The sequence below is a fragment of the Siphateles boraxobius genome, unplaced genomic scaffold, assembly GCF_051911475.1.
Source record: "Siphateles boraxobius isolate OS27281-9 unplaced genomic scaffold, OSU_SipBor_1 130, whole genome shotgun sequence".
NCBI classification, from domain to species: domain Eukaryota; kingdom Metazoa; phylum Chordata; class Actinopteri; order Cypriniformes; family Leuciscidae; genus Siphateles; species Siphateles boraxobius.
Window position 1 is genome coordinate 5,604,226 of NW_027508734.1, and position 17,434 is coordinate 5,621,659.

General features: G+C 39.4%; 1 protein-coding gene across 8 annotated transcripts in view; it reads left to right on the forward strand.

The window, feature by feature from the left end:
• The window catches only part of clcn3 (chloride channel 3), a 77,829-nt gene that overhangs the window by 41,989 nt on the left and 18,406 nt on the right, over window positions 1-17,434 (forward strand). For all 8 annotated transcript variants that reach the window (XM_077227539.1, XM_077227542.1, XM_077227544.1 and 5 more), the window contains 6 exons: window positions 2,395-2,494; window positions 7,914-8,101; window positions 9,687-9,809; window positions 11,168-11,374; window positions 15,829-15,909; window positions 16,776-17,028. In XM_077227539.1, the coding sequence (XP_077083654.1) occupies window positions 2,395-2,494; window positions 7,914-8,101; window positions 9,687-9,809; window positions 11,168-11,374; window positions 15,829-15,909; window positions 16,776-17,028 (952 nt within the window). The remainder of the gene's footprint in view (window positions 1-2,394; window positions 2,495-7,913; window positions 8,102-9,686; window positions 9,810-11,167; window positions 11,375-15,828; window positions 15,910-16,775; window positions 17,029-17,434) is intronic.

The window sequence follows — 17,434 nt, forward strand, 5'->3', positions numbered from 1 at the left end:
TCAAGAGTGAAACTGACGCGCGTAAAAACAAAAGTTTGAAGCGAAATTTACGCGCGTCATGCGGGTCAGAATCGAACCCCGTTGGCGGCCATCTTTTTTATGTTGATCGAGCATTCATCAGAGAGTCACCCATCTGTATTTGCTCTGGAGAGCAGAACGGCGGCGTAGGGGTAATCGTCGCCGTATTTGTGTCCATCAGACCCTTCGAAGGCGAACCCAGTGTGGCGAGTTTCACCATTGGCTCGCTCCAGGAGCTGCGCCTGGATGACGGCGGCTTTCAGCGGTACTTCCGCCTGTCCCGCGCCCAGCTTGATGACCTGTTGTCCCGCATCGGAGCGAGGAGCACCCTCGCCCTCATCCACCTAATCTGTCATTTATTTTTGTTTTGATGATAAATGGAGCCAGCCTCGAAAAGTGATTAATCTGTCCTGTGATTTTTCTCTCTCTCTCGAACAACACTGTCCAGACACGAACTTATGCAGTATGTTGGTTGTCTTTACATTAATAATATTTCATATATCTAGATATGGAATAAATAGCATTCAATACAAAATGAATATGTCTCATATATTGAAATCAAGTTTTATGTGATAAAATATTTGCTTTGTTGTGCATTAGAACCACAGTCATATTACAAAATAATTTATTGAAGCCTCCAGATACTTCACCACATGACAGCAGCATGCAGCTAGGCTCCTGATTGGTTAACGCGGCGCGAATTGACGCAGAAGTTCAGATTTTTCAACTCGGGCGGCAGACGCGAATTCGCGTCAAACGCGTGAATGCACAAATAGCACTAACTAAATCATTCGCGCGTAACGCGCTTAACGCGCCAGACGCTTAATTCGCGTCTACCGCGCCGCAGGAATTTTTTACGCGCGTAACGCGTCTTTGCATTGACTTAACATTGAAATCACTCGCGCCTGACGCGCTATTCGCGTCCGGTGTGAACGCACCATAAGGCCGCATGCTTGGCCATAATGTAGCGTGTGCACAACGCGCATACACTTTGCTACCCTCATTTACACAGATGCAGCAGTTACCATTTTTGCAAACCGTAATTATTACATAATTAGGAAAAATATTACCACACGAGGGAAATCATTGTGGTGTCCATGAAGATGTGAAAAAATAGGCACAAATCTAGCTTACACATTTACCCAAATTATTATACACCTGTTTAACCGAAGCTAATTTTGGTGGGTTTCTCCCATCGCCATACAATGTCCTCATTCGGTCCCCTCGGCTGTGAACCGCTCCTGGCGTCCGTCTGGCAAATCCGCCATCATAATGGCAATCCGCCATGGAACAAGCGCGCCTGCTTTTAAAGGGAATGTTAGATGACGCTCTGATTGGTTTATTGCACGTTACGCGCAAACCACACGCTATGAGTGATGTAGCTACTTCAGATTAACACATTTTAGATTTGCGTCAGGCACAGGAGTAATTTATCACGCTGATAAAATAGCAACAGAGAAATCCGCCCACAAAGTTACTTGCGTTTCGTGTTTCAGATCGTTAAAATAGGGCCTTATATGTGTATGTATGTATCAATATAGTTTTTTATTTATTTTTAAATCAAATTAATTAAATACTTCACACATGAAAGGAACTTAATCTAATTTTATTTATTTATTTATTTTTTAAACATGAATTACATTTTATTTTTGTTTATTTACTTATTAATGTTTTGGGAGGAACTTGAACTCAATCTTTATTTATTTAACTCCCAATTTTTATTTATTATTATGTATTGCTTGAGTATTTACATTTTTTATTTATGTACATATTTATTTTTGGAATATTTTTGGAACTCCATCTCTACATATTTATTTACTTTATTTTTTGAAACCTTGAACTATCTCTCATTTTTATTTATTTATTTAACTCCATCTCATATGTATTTATTATTATTATTATTATTATTATTATTATCTTTAGTATTTATTTGTTATTTATTTATCTACATATTTATTTATTTTTCAGGAAATTTGAACCATCTTTTTTTATTTTTTTATTTTTGGAAATAAACTCAATCTCTATTTTATAAGAAGTATTTTATGTATTATGATTGTTTTATTATTTGCATATTTTATTTATTTATTTGTGTAAATTTGATGCAAAACAAGAGATATAATTAATCATAACAAATGAATAAAATAAAAGAAGTGCTTCACATTATGGAGTATTTAAGTTAAAATAAGTCATGCGACAAATGCGACTCAGTGCAAGCGTAGTCACATTTAAATAAATGGGGTTTTTTTTAAGGCAAATTAACTTCCTGCTGAACGGGAAGTGATACTGTGGTTTTAAAAGTGACCAGCTACTGGGAGTCGAAACTTTTCGGCAGGTTTTTTGCATCTTTATTTACTCATGTTTTGTTCATCCGTGTAGATAAACAGTAAAAAGAAGGAATCAGCATGGGAATTCACAAAGAGTCTGTACGACGCCTGGTCAGGGTGGCTGGTGGTCACGCTAACAGGACTTGCATCAGGTAAACACCACACACACACACACACACACGCTCTTGTACTATCACAATCTATTTTTGTGAGGTCGTTCAGTGACACGATGCAATCTCTAGCTCCTTACCTAACCCTACAGATCACACCTGACTGCCTAACCCAACCCTTACCCTAAACCTGCCCTTAATAATAATCCCTAAAACCCAAGTCATGAGCCTCAAATGGGGACTTTAACAGCGTCTCAGAAAGTGAGGACCGGCCAAGATATCCTTACTGTACTCTGTTTGTCCTCACTCCGATGGTCTAAAACTCAAACCGGTCCTCACAAAGATATTCATACAAGTACATAGATACACACACACACACACACACACTGCTTTTCTCAAACTCACTTTCACACATCTATCCACCCACTCACTCATTTGCACACGGTCGTCAGATGCTAGCACAAGCGACGTTGTAACGCATATAAACAAATAAAAAAACTCATTGAATAAAAACATTTTGAGTCGAGCTAATCTACAGAGACTAATCTAAGAGTTACAGTTATGTTCATTTAATCATACTGCTGGTTAAATATTAATCTCTAGATTTAGTCCCTAGCTGTTAAACTAGTCAAGATATAGAGGTTATTATTGCTGTCGTTAATCTTAATGTTAATTTAATCCTGTTTTTTTTACCCACAGGTTTGATAAAAATACTGCAAGGGGTCAGTGGCCCGATATATAAATCGTATTTAAAAAATGCCAAAATATACTCTAGATTTCATAATATATTGCTGAATGAGGCTAATGTTGTGGAGTCTTTTTAAAATAAATCTTTTTTTTAAAATATTCTATTAATGTATATATCGTACAGTGTTACTGATAGTACAGAGAGTTTTTATTAAACAGACCTGCACACAGAAATGTTCCTCCACAGACCTCAATCTCGTGGTCACTTAACACGAACACGCACCCACACACCGACACACGCACACACACACATTTTTGAGTCATAAGGTTTAATCTTCTGAACACATTATGCTGAACTCAGCTTATTTCTTAATTCACCCAGAGCTAGAGCATTTGCATTATTTGTCATATGTTTATTCAAACCTACATAAAGTAAACCTATTACAGAACAGTAACTTCACTGTAAAAATATTTGGTAATTATTTTATCATGTGGCTTTTATTGTACCTCCTGTATCATGGTGGTGATCAGTGCACTTTAAAGGGATAGTTCACCCAAAAATGAAAATTCTGTCATTAATCACTCGCCCTCCTGTTGTTCCAAACCTGTAAGTCTTTTGTTCATCTTCAGAACACAACTGAAGATATTTTTGATGAAATCTGAGAGATTTCTGTCCCTCCATTGAGAGCTGCACAACTGAAACTTTGATGCTTCAAAAAAGTTAATAAAAATATCGTAAAACTAATCCATATAAATCGAGCGGTTTAGTCCAAATTTTCTTAAGAATCTCGATCGCTTTATATGTTCTTCAATCTCACTTAAAGTATATCTGGGCCTTTACCATTATATTGAACAAGCCAATGAAATAAACTGTAAATAAGTTGTAAAATATACAGACACCAATAAATTATTGGTTAATACCTGAAATATTATCACCATATTTTTTTACAGTGTATTTCTGGCAACCACAACTGCCGTTGTTTTTTTGTTTGTTTTTTATCTTAACGGGGTCATGAACTGCATTATTTTATTGTTTCATAATGTTTCCTGTGGTGCACTTATAATGTTAGTATGATTTTTACATCAAAAATTGTCATAATTTAGAAATAAAAGGCATTTTCCCTAGTCTGATTTTAGCCCTCTGATTTGAATGCTCTGTTGGAAGGGGCGTGTCTGTGTGAGACTTCAATGTAAACGCCCACTGCTGTGATTGGCTGTGAGACTTCAGTATAAACGCCCACTGCTGTGATTGGCTGTGAGACTTCAGTGTATAAACGCCCACTGCTGTGATTGGCTGTGAGACTTCAGTGTAAACACCCACTACTGTGATTGGCTGTGAGACTTAAGTGTAAACGCCCATTGCTGTGATTGGCTGTGAGACTTCAGTGTAAACGCCCACTGCTGTGATTGGCTGTGAGACTTCAGTGTATAAACGCCCACTGCTGTGATTGGCTGTGAGACTTCAGTGTAAACGCCCACTGCTGTGATTGGCTGTGAGACTTCAGTGTAAACGCCCACTTCTGTGATTGGCTGTTAGACTTCAGTGTAAACGCCCACTGCTGTGATTGGCTGTGAGACTTCAGTGTATAAACGCCCACTGCTGTGATTGGCTGTGAGACTTCAGTGTAAACACCCACTGCTGTGATTGGCTGTGAGACTTCAGTGTAAACGCCCACTGCTATGATTGGCTGTGAGACTTCAGTGTAAACACCCACTACTGTGATTGGCTGTGAGACTTCAGTGTAAACGCCCAGTGCTGTGATTGGCTGTGATACTTCAGTGTAAACGCCCAGTGCTGTGATTGGCTGTGAGACATCAGTTTAAATGCCCAGTGCTGTGATTGGCTGTGAGACTTCAGTGTAAACGCCCACTGCTGTGATTGGCTGTGAGACTTCAGTGTAAACGCCCAGTGCTGTGATTGGCTGTGAGACTTCAGTGTAAACGCCCAGTGCTGGGATTGGCTGTGAGACATCAGTGTAAACGCCCAGTGCTGTGATTGGCTGTGAGACTTCAGTGTAAACCCCCACTGCTGTGATTGGCTGTTACCCCTTTTCCACCAAGGCAGAGCTGGTGCTGGTTCGGAGCCAGAGCCTAGTTTCAAAACGGTTCTTTGTTTTTCGACCACCAAAGTCCAGTTTCGAACCAGTAAAAGTGGTTCTTAAGTAGCACCAAATCATTGCTGGTCTAGAAGTAAGAACCGCTTACGTCAACGGCTGGGGGCGGGGTTACCGTGACCAAAAAGACAAACAGAAACTTGTGACCGCCATTTTTTAAATAGCAGCTGATCGTGCTAATAGCAGCTCGATTGTAATCTCCGTTAATGCAAGTTACGGCGAGCTGTACGAACGTGCTGGATTCGCCGTGTTTGGATACCGATGTAGGTTTGCAAAGCCATTAGCATAAATAGTAACGCAACGACCGCCATTGTTGATGGAAGGCTTGTTCGAGATGCATCGGAGCGGCATGGACTGATCGGAGGTGCGGGAGTGTTTGGAGAGCATACGACTCCTTCTGCTTTTGGATCGTTCTCGCAGTTCGAGATTCACAGTGCCGAACCATCTCGAAGAAGCCTGGTGTGTTTGTGTGTGCCGCGCCAGCGTTGCTGGGCAACATGAGATGTATACAGTGACGTAAGATCTGGCTCTGTGATGGCTCTCTAGCCTGAGGAAAGGCAAACCGGTTCTTTGAAAGCTCGTCAGTCGAACCAACTCCGAACCGGCACTAGCTCTAGCTCTGAACCAGCACCTGGTTCTTGTTGGTGGAAAAGGGGTAAGTGAGACTTCAGTGTAGACTTCAGTGTAAACGCCCACTGCTGTGATTGGCTGTGAGACTTCAGTGTAAACGCCCACTGCTGTGATTGGCTGTGAGACTTCAGTGTAAACGCCCACTGCTGTGATTGGCTGTGAGACTTCAGTGTAAACGCCCACTGCTGTGATTGGCTGTGAGACTTCATTGTAAACGCCCACTGCTGTGATTGGCTGTGAGACTTCAGTGTAAACGCCCACTGCTGTGATTGGCTGTGAGACTTCAGTGTAAATGCCCACTGCAGAGAGTGACAACAGAGAGTTATTTTACCACTTGTAAAAAGGTGCATTATACCACTCCTTTAAATAACAGATTATTTTCATCTTACTCAGAGAAACTATGTAAAATAGAAGTTCACTGGTTTTATTTACTAACACATGGACAAAGAAAATCTGACTGTACATGAATCATTACATATCAGAAATCAGAACAGGCAATTAGAATTAAAACGCATAAATACTCAGACGATCTGTAATAAACAATATAATAGTGACCACGTAATAAAAACATTACTCACGCTTGTGTGGTGCGACATTACTGTCGGATCCAATATAGTCGGCACAGCATTGTCTTTTAGTTTCAATCTTTCTGAAAATCCTGCGTCGAATTGTAAACGAATCCGCGGTAAAAAAAATACAATTAAGTGAACAAATGACCAAGTTCTTACTGACGAGGTCTGGAACTTCATTTAAAAAAATAAAGTTAATCCACTCTTTCCTAATGTTGGGATCAGAGGGAAGGCAATGAAAAGACTGTTTTTCCACAACTTGTCACTGCACAGTGTCTTGTTGTCTTCTGAGCCATCTTTATCGTTTGGTTTTTGCATTGACCTGCGCTTGTGTCTCTCGTTATTTACCAAATACGTGCACGAATTAGTGGGCGGGGCGAATCAGTGGGTGTGGCTAATCAGTGGGTGGGGCGAATCAGCGGGCGGGGCTAATCAGTGGGCGGGGCTAATCAGCGGGCGGGGTGAATCGGTGGGTGGGGCAAAACAGTGGACGGGGCGAATCAGTGGGCGTGGAGAATCAGTGGGCGGGGCGAATCAGTGGGTGGGGCGAATCAGTGGATTTGGCGAATCAGTGGGTGGGGCGAATCAGTGGGCGGGGAGAATCAGTGGGCGGGGCATATCAGTGGGTGGGGAGAATCAGTGGGCGGGGCGAATCACTAGGTGTGGCAAATCAGTGGGCGGGGAGAATCAGTGGGCGGGGCGAATCAGTGGGCGGGGCGAATCAGTGGGTGGGGCTAGACCGGGGATGTAGAAGCAGGTGATGGTCTTCTTCTTCAGAGGTGGTGTTTAGCTACCATATTACATAATAAAGTGGCACATTCCTAGGCCTTTCACGATAACAAATTTTGCTGGACGATAAATTGTCCAAGAAATTATTGCGATAATATTGATAATAAACGATAATATTGTCAGTCTGAGACCATTTTCATCTAAAATAATGATAATGGCATAATAATGCAGGTACACCTTTTCAAAGATCAATAAACTTTTATTTCTAAAGACTATTGTGAAAGTTCTGAAAACGTAAAACATTTTAAATATCCACAATAAATGAATAAATGTCTCTTTGGTAGAGTGGGAGAGAGACAAAACAAACAAGCATGCAAATGGAAATGATCGCGGCCGGAAAAATTATCAAGCTCATTTTTTTTATTGTGCGATTAATTTATTTATTGACTATCGGCTTCAATATAAGCGTTTTTTGGACTAATGAGAAGTTTTGAGCTCTGAAACTTACAGGATGTTTTTATAATACAATGACATCTTATATTTCAAATGATCAGAGGAATTTAGATTTCTCAGTTCATGACCCCTTTAAATTGAATAGGTTATATTTAACTTTCTATATCACAATGGTTACAGGGATCTCAGTAACCGTGGATCAGTCTTTCAATAGTGCTTGCTGCTTCATTAGTGCATGAAGAATTGCATAAATGCCTGTCTTCATCCTTGTCCCCTCAGGAGCGCTAGCTGGGCTGATCGACATCGCGGCCGACTGGTTGAACGATCTGAAGGAGGGCGTGTGTCTCAGTGCCATGTGGTTTAATCACGAGCAGTGTTGCTGGGGCTCCAACGAGACCACGTTTGCTGAGAGAGACAAGTGTCCTCAGTGGAAGACATGGGCTGAACTCATCCTGGGTCAGGCCGAGGTATGTGTGCTACTTTACGTATACCACCGCTCAAATGTTTGGGGTCAGTAGGATTTCTTTTTGTTGTAAGAAATTAATACTTTTATTAAAGGTTCAGTAAGTGATTTCTGAGAAATGCTGTCAAAAATGGCAATCAACTCCCAAACAAACAATTTTGTAAATATGTTCTGTGTGTGTACTGAAAAGAATATTGTGTTTGTACATATTCCTGGTTGTGTAAAAAGGAGATAGAACAAAGTGGATTGGACTGATCCACGGAGCAGCGCAACACTCTAGTAGCCAATCAGGAGGAGGGGGTGAGTCCACTCATGCTGGTGAAAGATAGTGAGCCAATCAGGAGGAGGGGGCGTGTCCACTCATGATGGGGGAGGAGAGAGCCAATCAGCAGTAGAGGGTGTGCCCTCTCATGATGGAGGAGGGTAGAGAGAGCCAATCAGCAGTAGGGGGGCGTGTCCACTCATGATGGAGGAGGATAGAGAGAGCCAATCAGCAGTAGGGGGGCGTATCCTCTCATGATGGAGAGAGAGCCAATCAGCAGTAGGGGGGTGTATCCTCTCATGATGGAGAGAGAGCTAATCAGCCGTAGGGGACGCGTCCTCATCATGGGGAGGAGAGAGTGAGCCAATCAGCAGGAGGGGGCGTGTCCACTCATAATAGTGAAAGATAGCGAGCCAATTAGGAGGAGGGGGTGTGTCCACTCATGATGGGGGAGGAGAGAGCCAAACAGTAGTAGGGGGCGTGTCCACTCATGATGGACAGAGAGCTTATCAGCAGTATGGGGCGCGTCCTCATCATGGGGAGGAGAGAGTGAGCCAATCAGCAGTAGGGGGCGTGTCCACTCATGGGGGAGGAGTGAGAGCGAGCAAGAGGGAGATTTGAAGAAAGACTGTAGAAAGAGAGATGGCTGTGAGACATTAAAAAGAGAAAAGGTCAGAGGAATATCACTGGGAAAAGAAGGGTTATGATCAGGCAAGAGCTTTAGACCCGCGATAATATTAGAAAAGCTTTCCAGCGCTGGAGAGACTGAAGCGGGAAGGCCTGAAAACTGACGCTGAGGTTGCGTTGTTTCTGCTGCATAAATGAGTAACATTGGTGTTTCACAGTACCAAGATGCTGTTGTTGTTAATTTTGATCAAAAGTGACAGTAAAGACATATATAATGTTAAAAAAAAACGATTTAAAATAAATATATATATTTTAAACTTTCTATTTGTAAACTAATCCTGGAAACAAACACATCAAGCAGCATAACTGTTTTCGACATTGATAATAATCAGAAATGTTTCTTGAGCAGCAAACCATCATATTAGAATGATTTCTGAAGGGTCATGTGACACTGAAGACTGGAGTAATGACACAGGATCACAGGAATAAATTGCAGTTTACAATATATTCACATAGAAAACAGTTATTTTAAATGGTAGTAATATTTCACATTATTTCTGTTTTTACTGTAGCCTAGGTGAGCAAAAGAGACTATTAAAAAATCCTACCAACCCCAAACCTGTAAAAATGAGTGTACACCAGATGATTTCATCATGATGTTCGTTTGTCTTTATTAATGGTTCTTGTCTTTGTCGTCTAGGGTCCCGGCTCCTATATCATGAACTACTTCATGTTCACGTTTTGGGCGCTGTCCTTTGCCTTCCTGGCCGTGTCTCTGGTGAAGGTGTTTGCGCCGTACGCCTGCGGGTCTGGAATACCTGAGGTAATCCTGCAGGGCAATTACTGACAATAGACGCTTGTCTTCAAAACAGGTTTTACCTGATATTTTAAGAATAAGGATTTTTCATTGGGTAACCTGCTTTTTTAGTAGGCCATTATTGACGTGTCACAGATAAAACCTAGCGTTTTTATATGATTATTATTATTATTATTTAAAAAAAGCTTATTATAAAAGGGTAACACGTCCTGAATTAAATTTATATATTATAATTTTTTTTTATTGTCTTTCAGTTTTTGTAAAAGTTTGTTAAAATGCTTATATGAAATGGAACTGCTTGCAAATCAAATTCACAAGTTTGCAATAATAAAAGTGTCAAACTGTCACGCTTTATTCATGATGTTGCTTAATTTTATGCCACAGACAAACTCCTTGTGAGTGTGTTATATGGAGCAGTGAATGGTGTGTGCGGATTAAGATATTCTTAACAGGTCAGGTGACCACTGAGAATGAAACAGTATTAACTCTGGTTTTGTCACTGTTTCTATGGTTACCAAAAGTGTTATGTAAGTTTTACAACAACACTATTTCTTTTCATCAATAGAGAGCAAGGGTCATGAAAAGAGGCGTGTAACCTTTAATAAATGTAAATCAAAATTGTATGTGAGTTTCTTTGTTTGTAATTTTTTAAAATATATTTTATAGCTTATTATATATGTAGATATACAGTAGTCAACATTTGAAGTGGATCAAAAAAGTTCATCAAAGTTGTCCTAAGACAAGAACGGATATTGTTCAAAATTCATGTATAACTTTGGATGAAAGGATTTGATCCACTACTATATATGTATTCAGCAATTTCAAAACATAGTTATATAACTAACTTTTTTTATTTATTTAAAAATTAAATGTAATTTATTTATATATATATATTTTACTAGTTGTTAGACCCTGACATTTGTTTTTTAAAAGTGTGAAAAACATCAACAATCCATATAATTTTCAATAGCAGAATGAGAGATTAGCAAATTTAGATTTCAAAATGCGATCGCATCCAAAATAAAAGTTTGGGTTTACATAATATATGTGTGTGTACTGTGTATCATTATTTTGTATATATAAATACACACATATGCATGTATTATGTATTTAAGAAATATTTGCAATTTATATACTGTATATATATATATATACAAAATAATTATACACAGTACACACACGTATATTATGTAAACAAACTTTTATTTTGGATGCGATTAATCGTTGCCCAGCCCTAATTATGTGATGCCTGAAACTGCCCACTTTCACACAATACTTGAAGGTATTTTAATATGTTAATTGGTAATTCAAAATGTATTTCTGGTGTTTTCTAATCCTGCCTTTCTCTCTCTTCCATCTGTCAGATTAAAACCATCCTGAGCGGCTTCATTATCCGAGGGTACCTGGGCAAGTGGACCCTGATGATAAAGACCATCACTCTGGTTCTGGCCGTGGCGTCGGGCCTCAGTCTCGGGAAGGAAGGGCCGCTGGTGCACGTGGCCTGTTGCTGTGGCAACATCTTTTCCTACCTCTTCCCCAAATACAGCAAAAACGAGGCCAAGAAACGAGAGGTCAGCCTTCATTCTGATTGGGTTGCGTCAAAATCTGGATATTACCTACATATGTAGACGGTAGGGGTGTAGCGGTTCACAAAATTGACGGTTCGATACGATACAGTGGTGTCGCGGTTCGGTGCGTTTTCGATACAGCAAAAAGAAAGAAATGCCAGAGAAATTTCCTGTTTATGAAAATTAAAATTATTTTTAAATAAGTGTGAGTTTGAATCTTGAATCTTTTAGTTTTATAAATGGGGGTAATCTTTGAAGGATGAACAAATAATGTTTTGGTCGTCACATTAAAAATAACATTTAAATATGCTAATATTTGAGTTTTGAAGTGCTGGAAAAAGATGTGTGATGTACTTGAAAGCATTTTACTATTCCTGCCAAACGTTCATGGTTACAGTTAGTGTTAGTGGTCGACCGATATTGGTTTCTTCATGGCCGATGCCGATATCTTACAGAACAGGGTGGCCGATGGCCGATATAAAGCCGATATTTTTTTATATATATACTCTATATTTATTTTAATCAATATTTAATAAATTTGAAATAAATCAGAAAAAAAATCCTTAGAAATAAACATGCTTATACTTTAGATGGCAACTTCTTGAATCTGCAATCCTATTACAGTATTTCCCACAAAGTAATTGTTTAAAAATATTTGAATTAAAAAAAAGTAAACACTTTAACAGGGCACTTAGTAATCTGGTAATTTCGTGCGCACTGATAATCCTATTTTTTCAAATAAAGACAAGGTAACGCTAATTTTACATGAACGATAAAACGATATGAACATGACACCTGGATATAGCACAGCATATTTTAAAATGAAGGATTTAAAGTGTTTCGATGACGTCTCCTGTGAAGCTGATCTTCTGTTCACATTCACTCACTTCACACGGACCGACTGTCACTCGCAGTCACACGTTTATGCCGGCTACAAATGCACACTTCAAAAGATATCACAGATGGATTCGATTAAATCTGCAAGGTTTGTGAAATTAAATGTTTATTAGATATTCAGAGATTTGTTTAAATGATGTAGATGCGCATTTGCTGAATGTTGACGGTAAATGAGAAAGTATTTTAGCCTGATTGTTTGCCTTTTCTGTTACAAATAATGTAAAAGCAAACGCTTTACTTTTTCACATACCATTTACTATCTTTGTTTACCAGTTCTTTCTAACACAGTATTAGATATGACTGACTGAGATTGTGATTCGTAAACTAATGAAGACGGAGAATGTGAGTGAGCACTGTGTCATTCTCTTCTCAGGCGCACCACCCGTCAAAATATAAGTCTGGGGCGCCGTCAAAATAAAAGTCACCTTTCCAACACATCGGCTAATCAGAAAAACGTATCGGCTGATGCCGATATTTTAAAAATGCCAAATATCGGCCGATATATCGGTCGACCACTAGTTAGTGTTACTACAGTAAATCCATGGTGAATGTTGCTGATCTGTGAACTTAAAGCCTGTAACTAGTTCATTCATGGCACAATGTTTCACATCAGCGCTGTCTGATCCGTTAATAACACTAGATCTCGCAGCGATGTTATTACTTCAGTGGAGAATTCAAATGCTTTCTTCACTGGATCTCTTAGCGCTGTAGTAACAGTGTCGCTTGATCACGATCGGCTCGCGCTGCACTGTTGTTGCTGGTCCAAACTGATAAAAGGTCCGTGAAGCACAATATAATGAGTAGCGCAGTTTCGTTCCGCTTTCATTACGTTTGCCATTTGATGTTGCGTAACGTTGTGGTGGTCGCGCGGATTTTGGTCCAACGAATCGTTCAGTTTGTAATGCGTACCGATTACCGAATACGAATACATGTATCGTTACACCCCTAGTAGACGTGGTTAGGTGTTGGGAATCGATTCCAATTCTGGAATCTTATAGTCTGGGTATCACCAGACCAAGCTCAATCTTTTAAGATTGAACAATATTCTGGGTACTCTGCTCTGTATTTTCTACTGCACACGAGGCGTGATCAACGAGCATAGTTCAAATGACTCTGTACGCAATTGGATAGTCCTTCAACCAATCAGACCAACGATCCGGGTGACTCACTTTGCATTTGCAGAGCGACCCGAAAACGCAAGACAGGAAACGTGTCAACAAACGTGTTGGTTTGTAGCATTGATCAGTGGTTTGCAGAAGCAGCAATGGCATCGGGTGATTTTTGCAGTTTGTGCAAAAAAAAAAAAAACATGAAAGTGAGTGTTATTTACGCCCACTCGAGCGATTTGTTTGCTAAACTAAAGAAGCCATTGAGCATCGTCGAGAGGTTAAAAGGAATTGGATTGACGGTCGCTTGTCTATCAGCAGCGTGTTAAACCCGCCAATAGCGCGCCAGGTGGATAAGCCAGTTTGTGATTGGTCCCCGCAGGATTGTAACGGAAGCAGGATTGAAAAATGTACAGGTTTAAGCCTGAGCTGCAGGGCCACATCAAACCTCCGGCAGATCGGGCTGGGTTACCCAGTCTAGGAATCGGATACTTGATATAAAATTTTGATTTCTCTTATCGATGCCCTTTTTGAGCATTTCAATATGACTTTTAACAATTCAATTCACTGTATTTTGTGCTTCAGTGTGTAACTATATTGGGCAACTATTAAGTGACAGCAGCTAAACACTAATAAACACTAATCAAACAACAAAAGACAGAGAAAATTAACTCTTTCTTGACTGAATATCCTTTTTTTTCTATAACTGAGTAATTATTTTTGTAATGCATATTTTATTTATAACGTGCATTGTTATTTTACATTTACAGTTTCTGTACCTGAACATCTTAATCTTTGTTCATTTGTATCTATTTATTGCGATTTGCTAATTTTTGATTTGTTCTTTTTTAATGCTTTACATTTTATATTAATAAGGCTAGTTGTTTTTCTATGGTATTTTTAAACCACAACCTGTTTTGTTTGTTTTTTTACCTTACAGGGCTCCAGAGTGCGACCAATTGGTCGCATTTTGCGACCATTTTTCCTGCCGGTGCGACCAAATATTTATTTAGGTCTCACTGGCGCGACCACAACGTTGCCGAGCAGCGAATGCAAACATTCGAACTTGCACTTGCCAGTCGCGGGCCGATCTCGATCACGTGACGCTGTTACTAGGAGTGAAAAAAATCCATTGACTTCGCCTCCGAATTAATAACAGCATCGCTGCGAGATCCAGTGAGAAACACTCCAATTCGGCGCAGAGTTCTCAGTTATAAACCATAGATATCAGATCAAACACTGCGCGGAGACCAGGAGAAACACTCATAGAAGGCTTTCAGTTCACAAATCAGCAACATTCACCATGGATTTATGCTAATGTAGTAACTCTGAACATAACTATAGTATTGTGACCGAAATATTCAAACGCTTACAAGTACTACACATCTTTTTCCAGCACTTCAAAACTATAATATCAAATGTTATTTTTAATGTGATGACCAACACATTTTTTGTTCATCCTTCAAAGATTGTGCTAAAAACTAAAAATGTTAAGATGTAGGAAAACTCTTATTTAAAAATAAAAATAAATTACCGTTGTAAACAGTTGGATGCTTATTGGCTATTTTCTCCCTAACATACATTTTTTCACTCGTTTTGCTTTTTAATTGATATTAAGACATTATGAATGATAATAATTAAAGTCCCCGTGAACCGGAAGTTGCAAACGACATTTCTCCAGTGTTGTGACGTATTTCCGAGAGAAACGGAATACTAAATGAGGCAAAATAGTGTGCGTGGCTTTTTTTCCAACTAGCACCTGATTGGATCTAGAAAAGTAGGTGTTTCATTCAAACACACAGGCAGCCTGTGTACTGTCAGTTGGAGGGGCGTGGTTACGGATGTTAAGCAGACACCCAAACCGTCAAACCTACGTCATCAGGGAAGGTCCTCCAATGCAGAGGGGAGGGGAAATTTCAGATTTTGATTAAAGATTACGAAGCCAAAAAATTTTTTTGTGTGGATTGACTTGCATGGATGAATTGTTCACCACAAAACGATCAATTTAGGCAAACAAAGTAAGTATGGTCAATTTTGAATTCATGGGGACTTTAAAAGTTAAATTCATCTACACCCTAAATTAAGCGTAGTGCTTCATTGTCAGCCCCAGTGCTGCCAGATATGTGTTGTATAACCCAGTGTCTCGGTGCGGCGGCCCTCAGATGTTAGTCTGGAGCCTGTGAACTTAAAATAAAACTGCATATTGTAATATCTGTATGTTAAGTCTATTTTTAAAGATTTTGTCAGGATTACCGTTATTTTGGGGGAAATTTGAATAATTGCATTGCAAGCTGATTTAAGGTGTGCCCCTAAATTTTCTGCTTGCACTCCTAAAAAATCCAGTCAGGGGCTACAGCGCTCCTAGTAAAAAAAGTTAGTCTGGACCCCTGCCTTATTGGAATGGTTAAAACTGAAGCGATACCCTAACGCTGATCCGTGTGTGTCCGCTCTCAGGTGTTGTCGGCGGCTTCGGCTGCTGGTGTGTCGGTGGCGTTTGGGGCTCCGATTGGAGGAGTTTTATTCAGTCTGGAGGAGGTGAGTCTCCCTTCCTTCAAATCTCACAAGACCCAGTTCATTTCTCTTGAGTTGGGATGCCAAACGCAGTATAGATTTACACTAATGTTCAAAAGTTTTAAGTATGCTTTTGGAAGAAGTCTCTTCTGCTCACCAAGGCTGCATTTATTTGATCAAAAATACAGAAAAAAGGTGAAATATTGTTAGACAATTTAAAACAGCTGTTTTCTATGTGAATATATTTTTAAATGTAATTTATTCCTGTGATCAAAGCTGAATTTCCAGCATCATTACTCCAGTCTTCAGTGTCACATTATCCTTCAGAAATCATAATAATAATATGATTTTGATGCTCAAGAAACATTTCTGATTGTTATCAATGTTGAAAACAGAACCATGATGCATTTCAAAAGAACTGCATTTTAAAAACAACAGCATTTATTTAAAATAGAAATACTTTGCAACATCATAAATGTCATTACTGTCATTTTTGATCAATTCAATGCATCTTTGCTTAAGGTATTTTTTTTCCAAATAAAGAAATAATAGACTATCGATATTGACCAAACTCATTTTTAACTCATGAATAGTAGTGATATAAAAACTGTATGTAACGATATTCTTAACATTTTGGTGACAACTATACACACACACACACATATGTATATACATATACACACATACACACACGATGTATATATAAATATATATGAAAGAGCTTCATAAATAAATAAACACATGTATAACCTTGATGAAAGGTTTTGATCCACTTCAAATGTTGACTATATACACACACACACACACAGTGTATATATGGATGTATATGAAAGAGCTTCATTAATAAATACAAAAATACTCTAATCTATATTCAACATCTATATTCTCAGGTCAGTTACTACTTCCCGCTGAAGACGCTGTGGCGCTCGTTCTTCGCTGCTCTGGTGGCGGCGTTCGTGCTGCGCTCCATCAACCCGTTCGGGAACAGCCGGCTGGTGCTGTTTTACGTGGAGTACCACACGCCCTGGTACCTGTTCGAGCTGTTCCCCTTCATCCTGCTGGGGGTGTTCGGGGGCCTGTGGGGGGCGTTCTTCATCCGGGCCAACATCGCCTGGTGCCGACGCCGCAAGTCCACGCGCTTCGGTACACACACTGCGTTACACCCCCTGTTTGGGTTGTTTTACCTTTTTACTATTGTGGCATCATTGTTAGGGGTGTAACAATATATCGAGTCACAATATATCACAATACAAAAATGCATCAGTATGTATCGTGGATAGTGACACTTGTGTAAAGTTTTCAGAGTTTTAGTGTCAGTACTACATTAAACTACTATATAATGAATAATAATGCAATATGGGAATATTTGTGGGTCCTGATAATGCTTATGTTACCAGTAAAAAGTTAAAACATTATTTTAAATATATCTAGTCAATGAGAGCGCAAGCATATTCATCTAAAATAATTCCGTTTTCAGCTTCAGAATCATGCATATTTTTATTCTGGTGTATTCTTGGAGTATCGCAATAATATCGTATCGTGATATGAG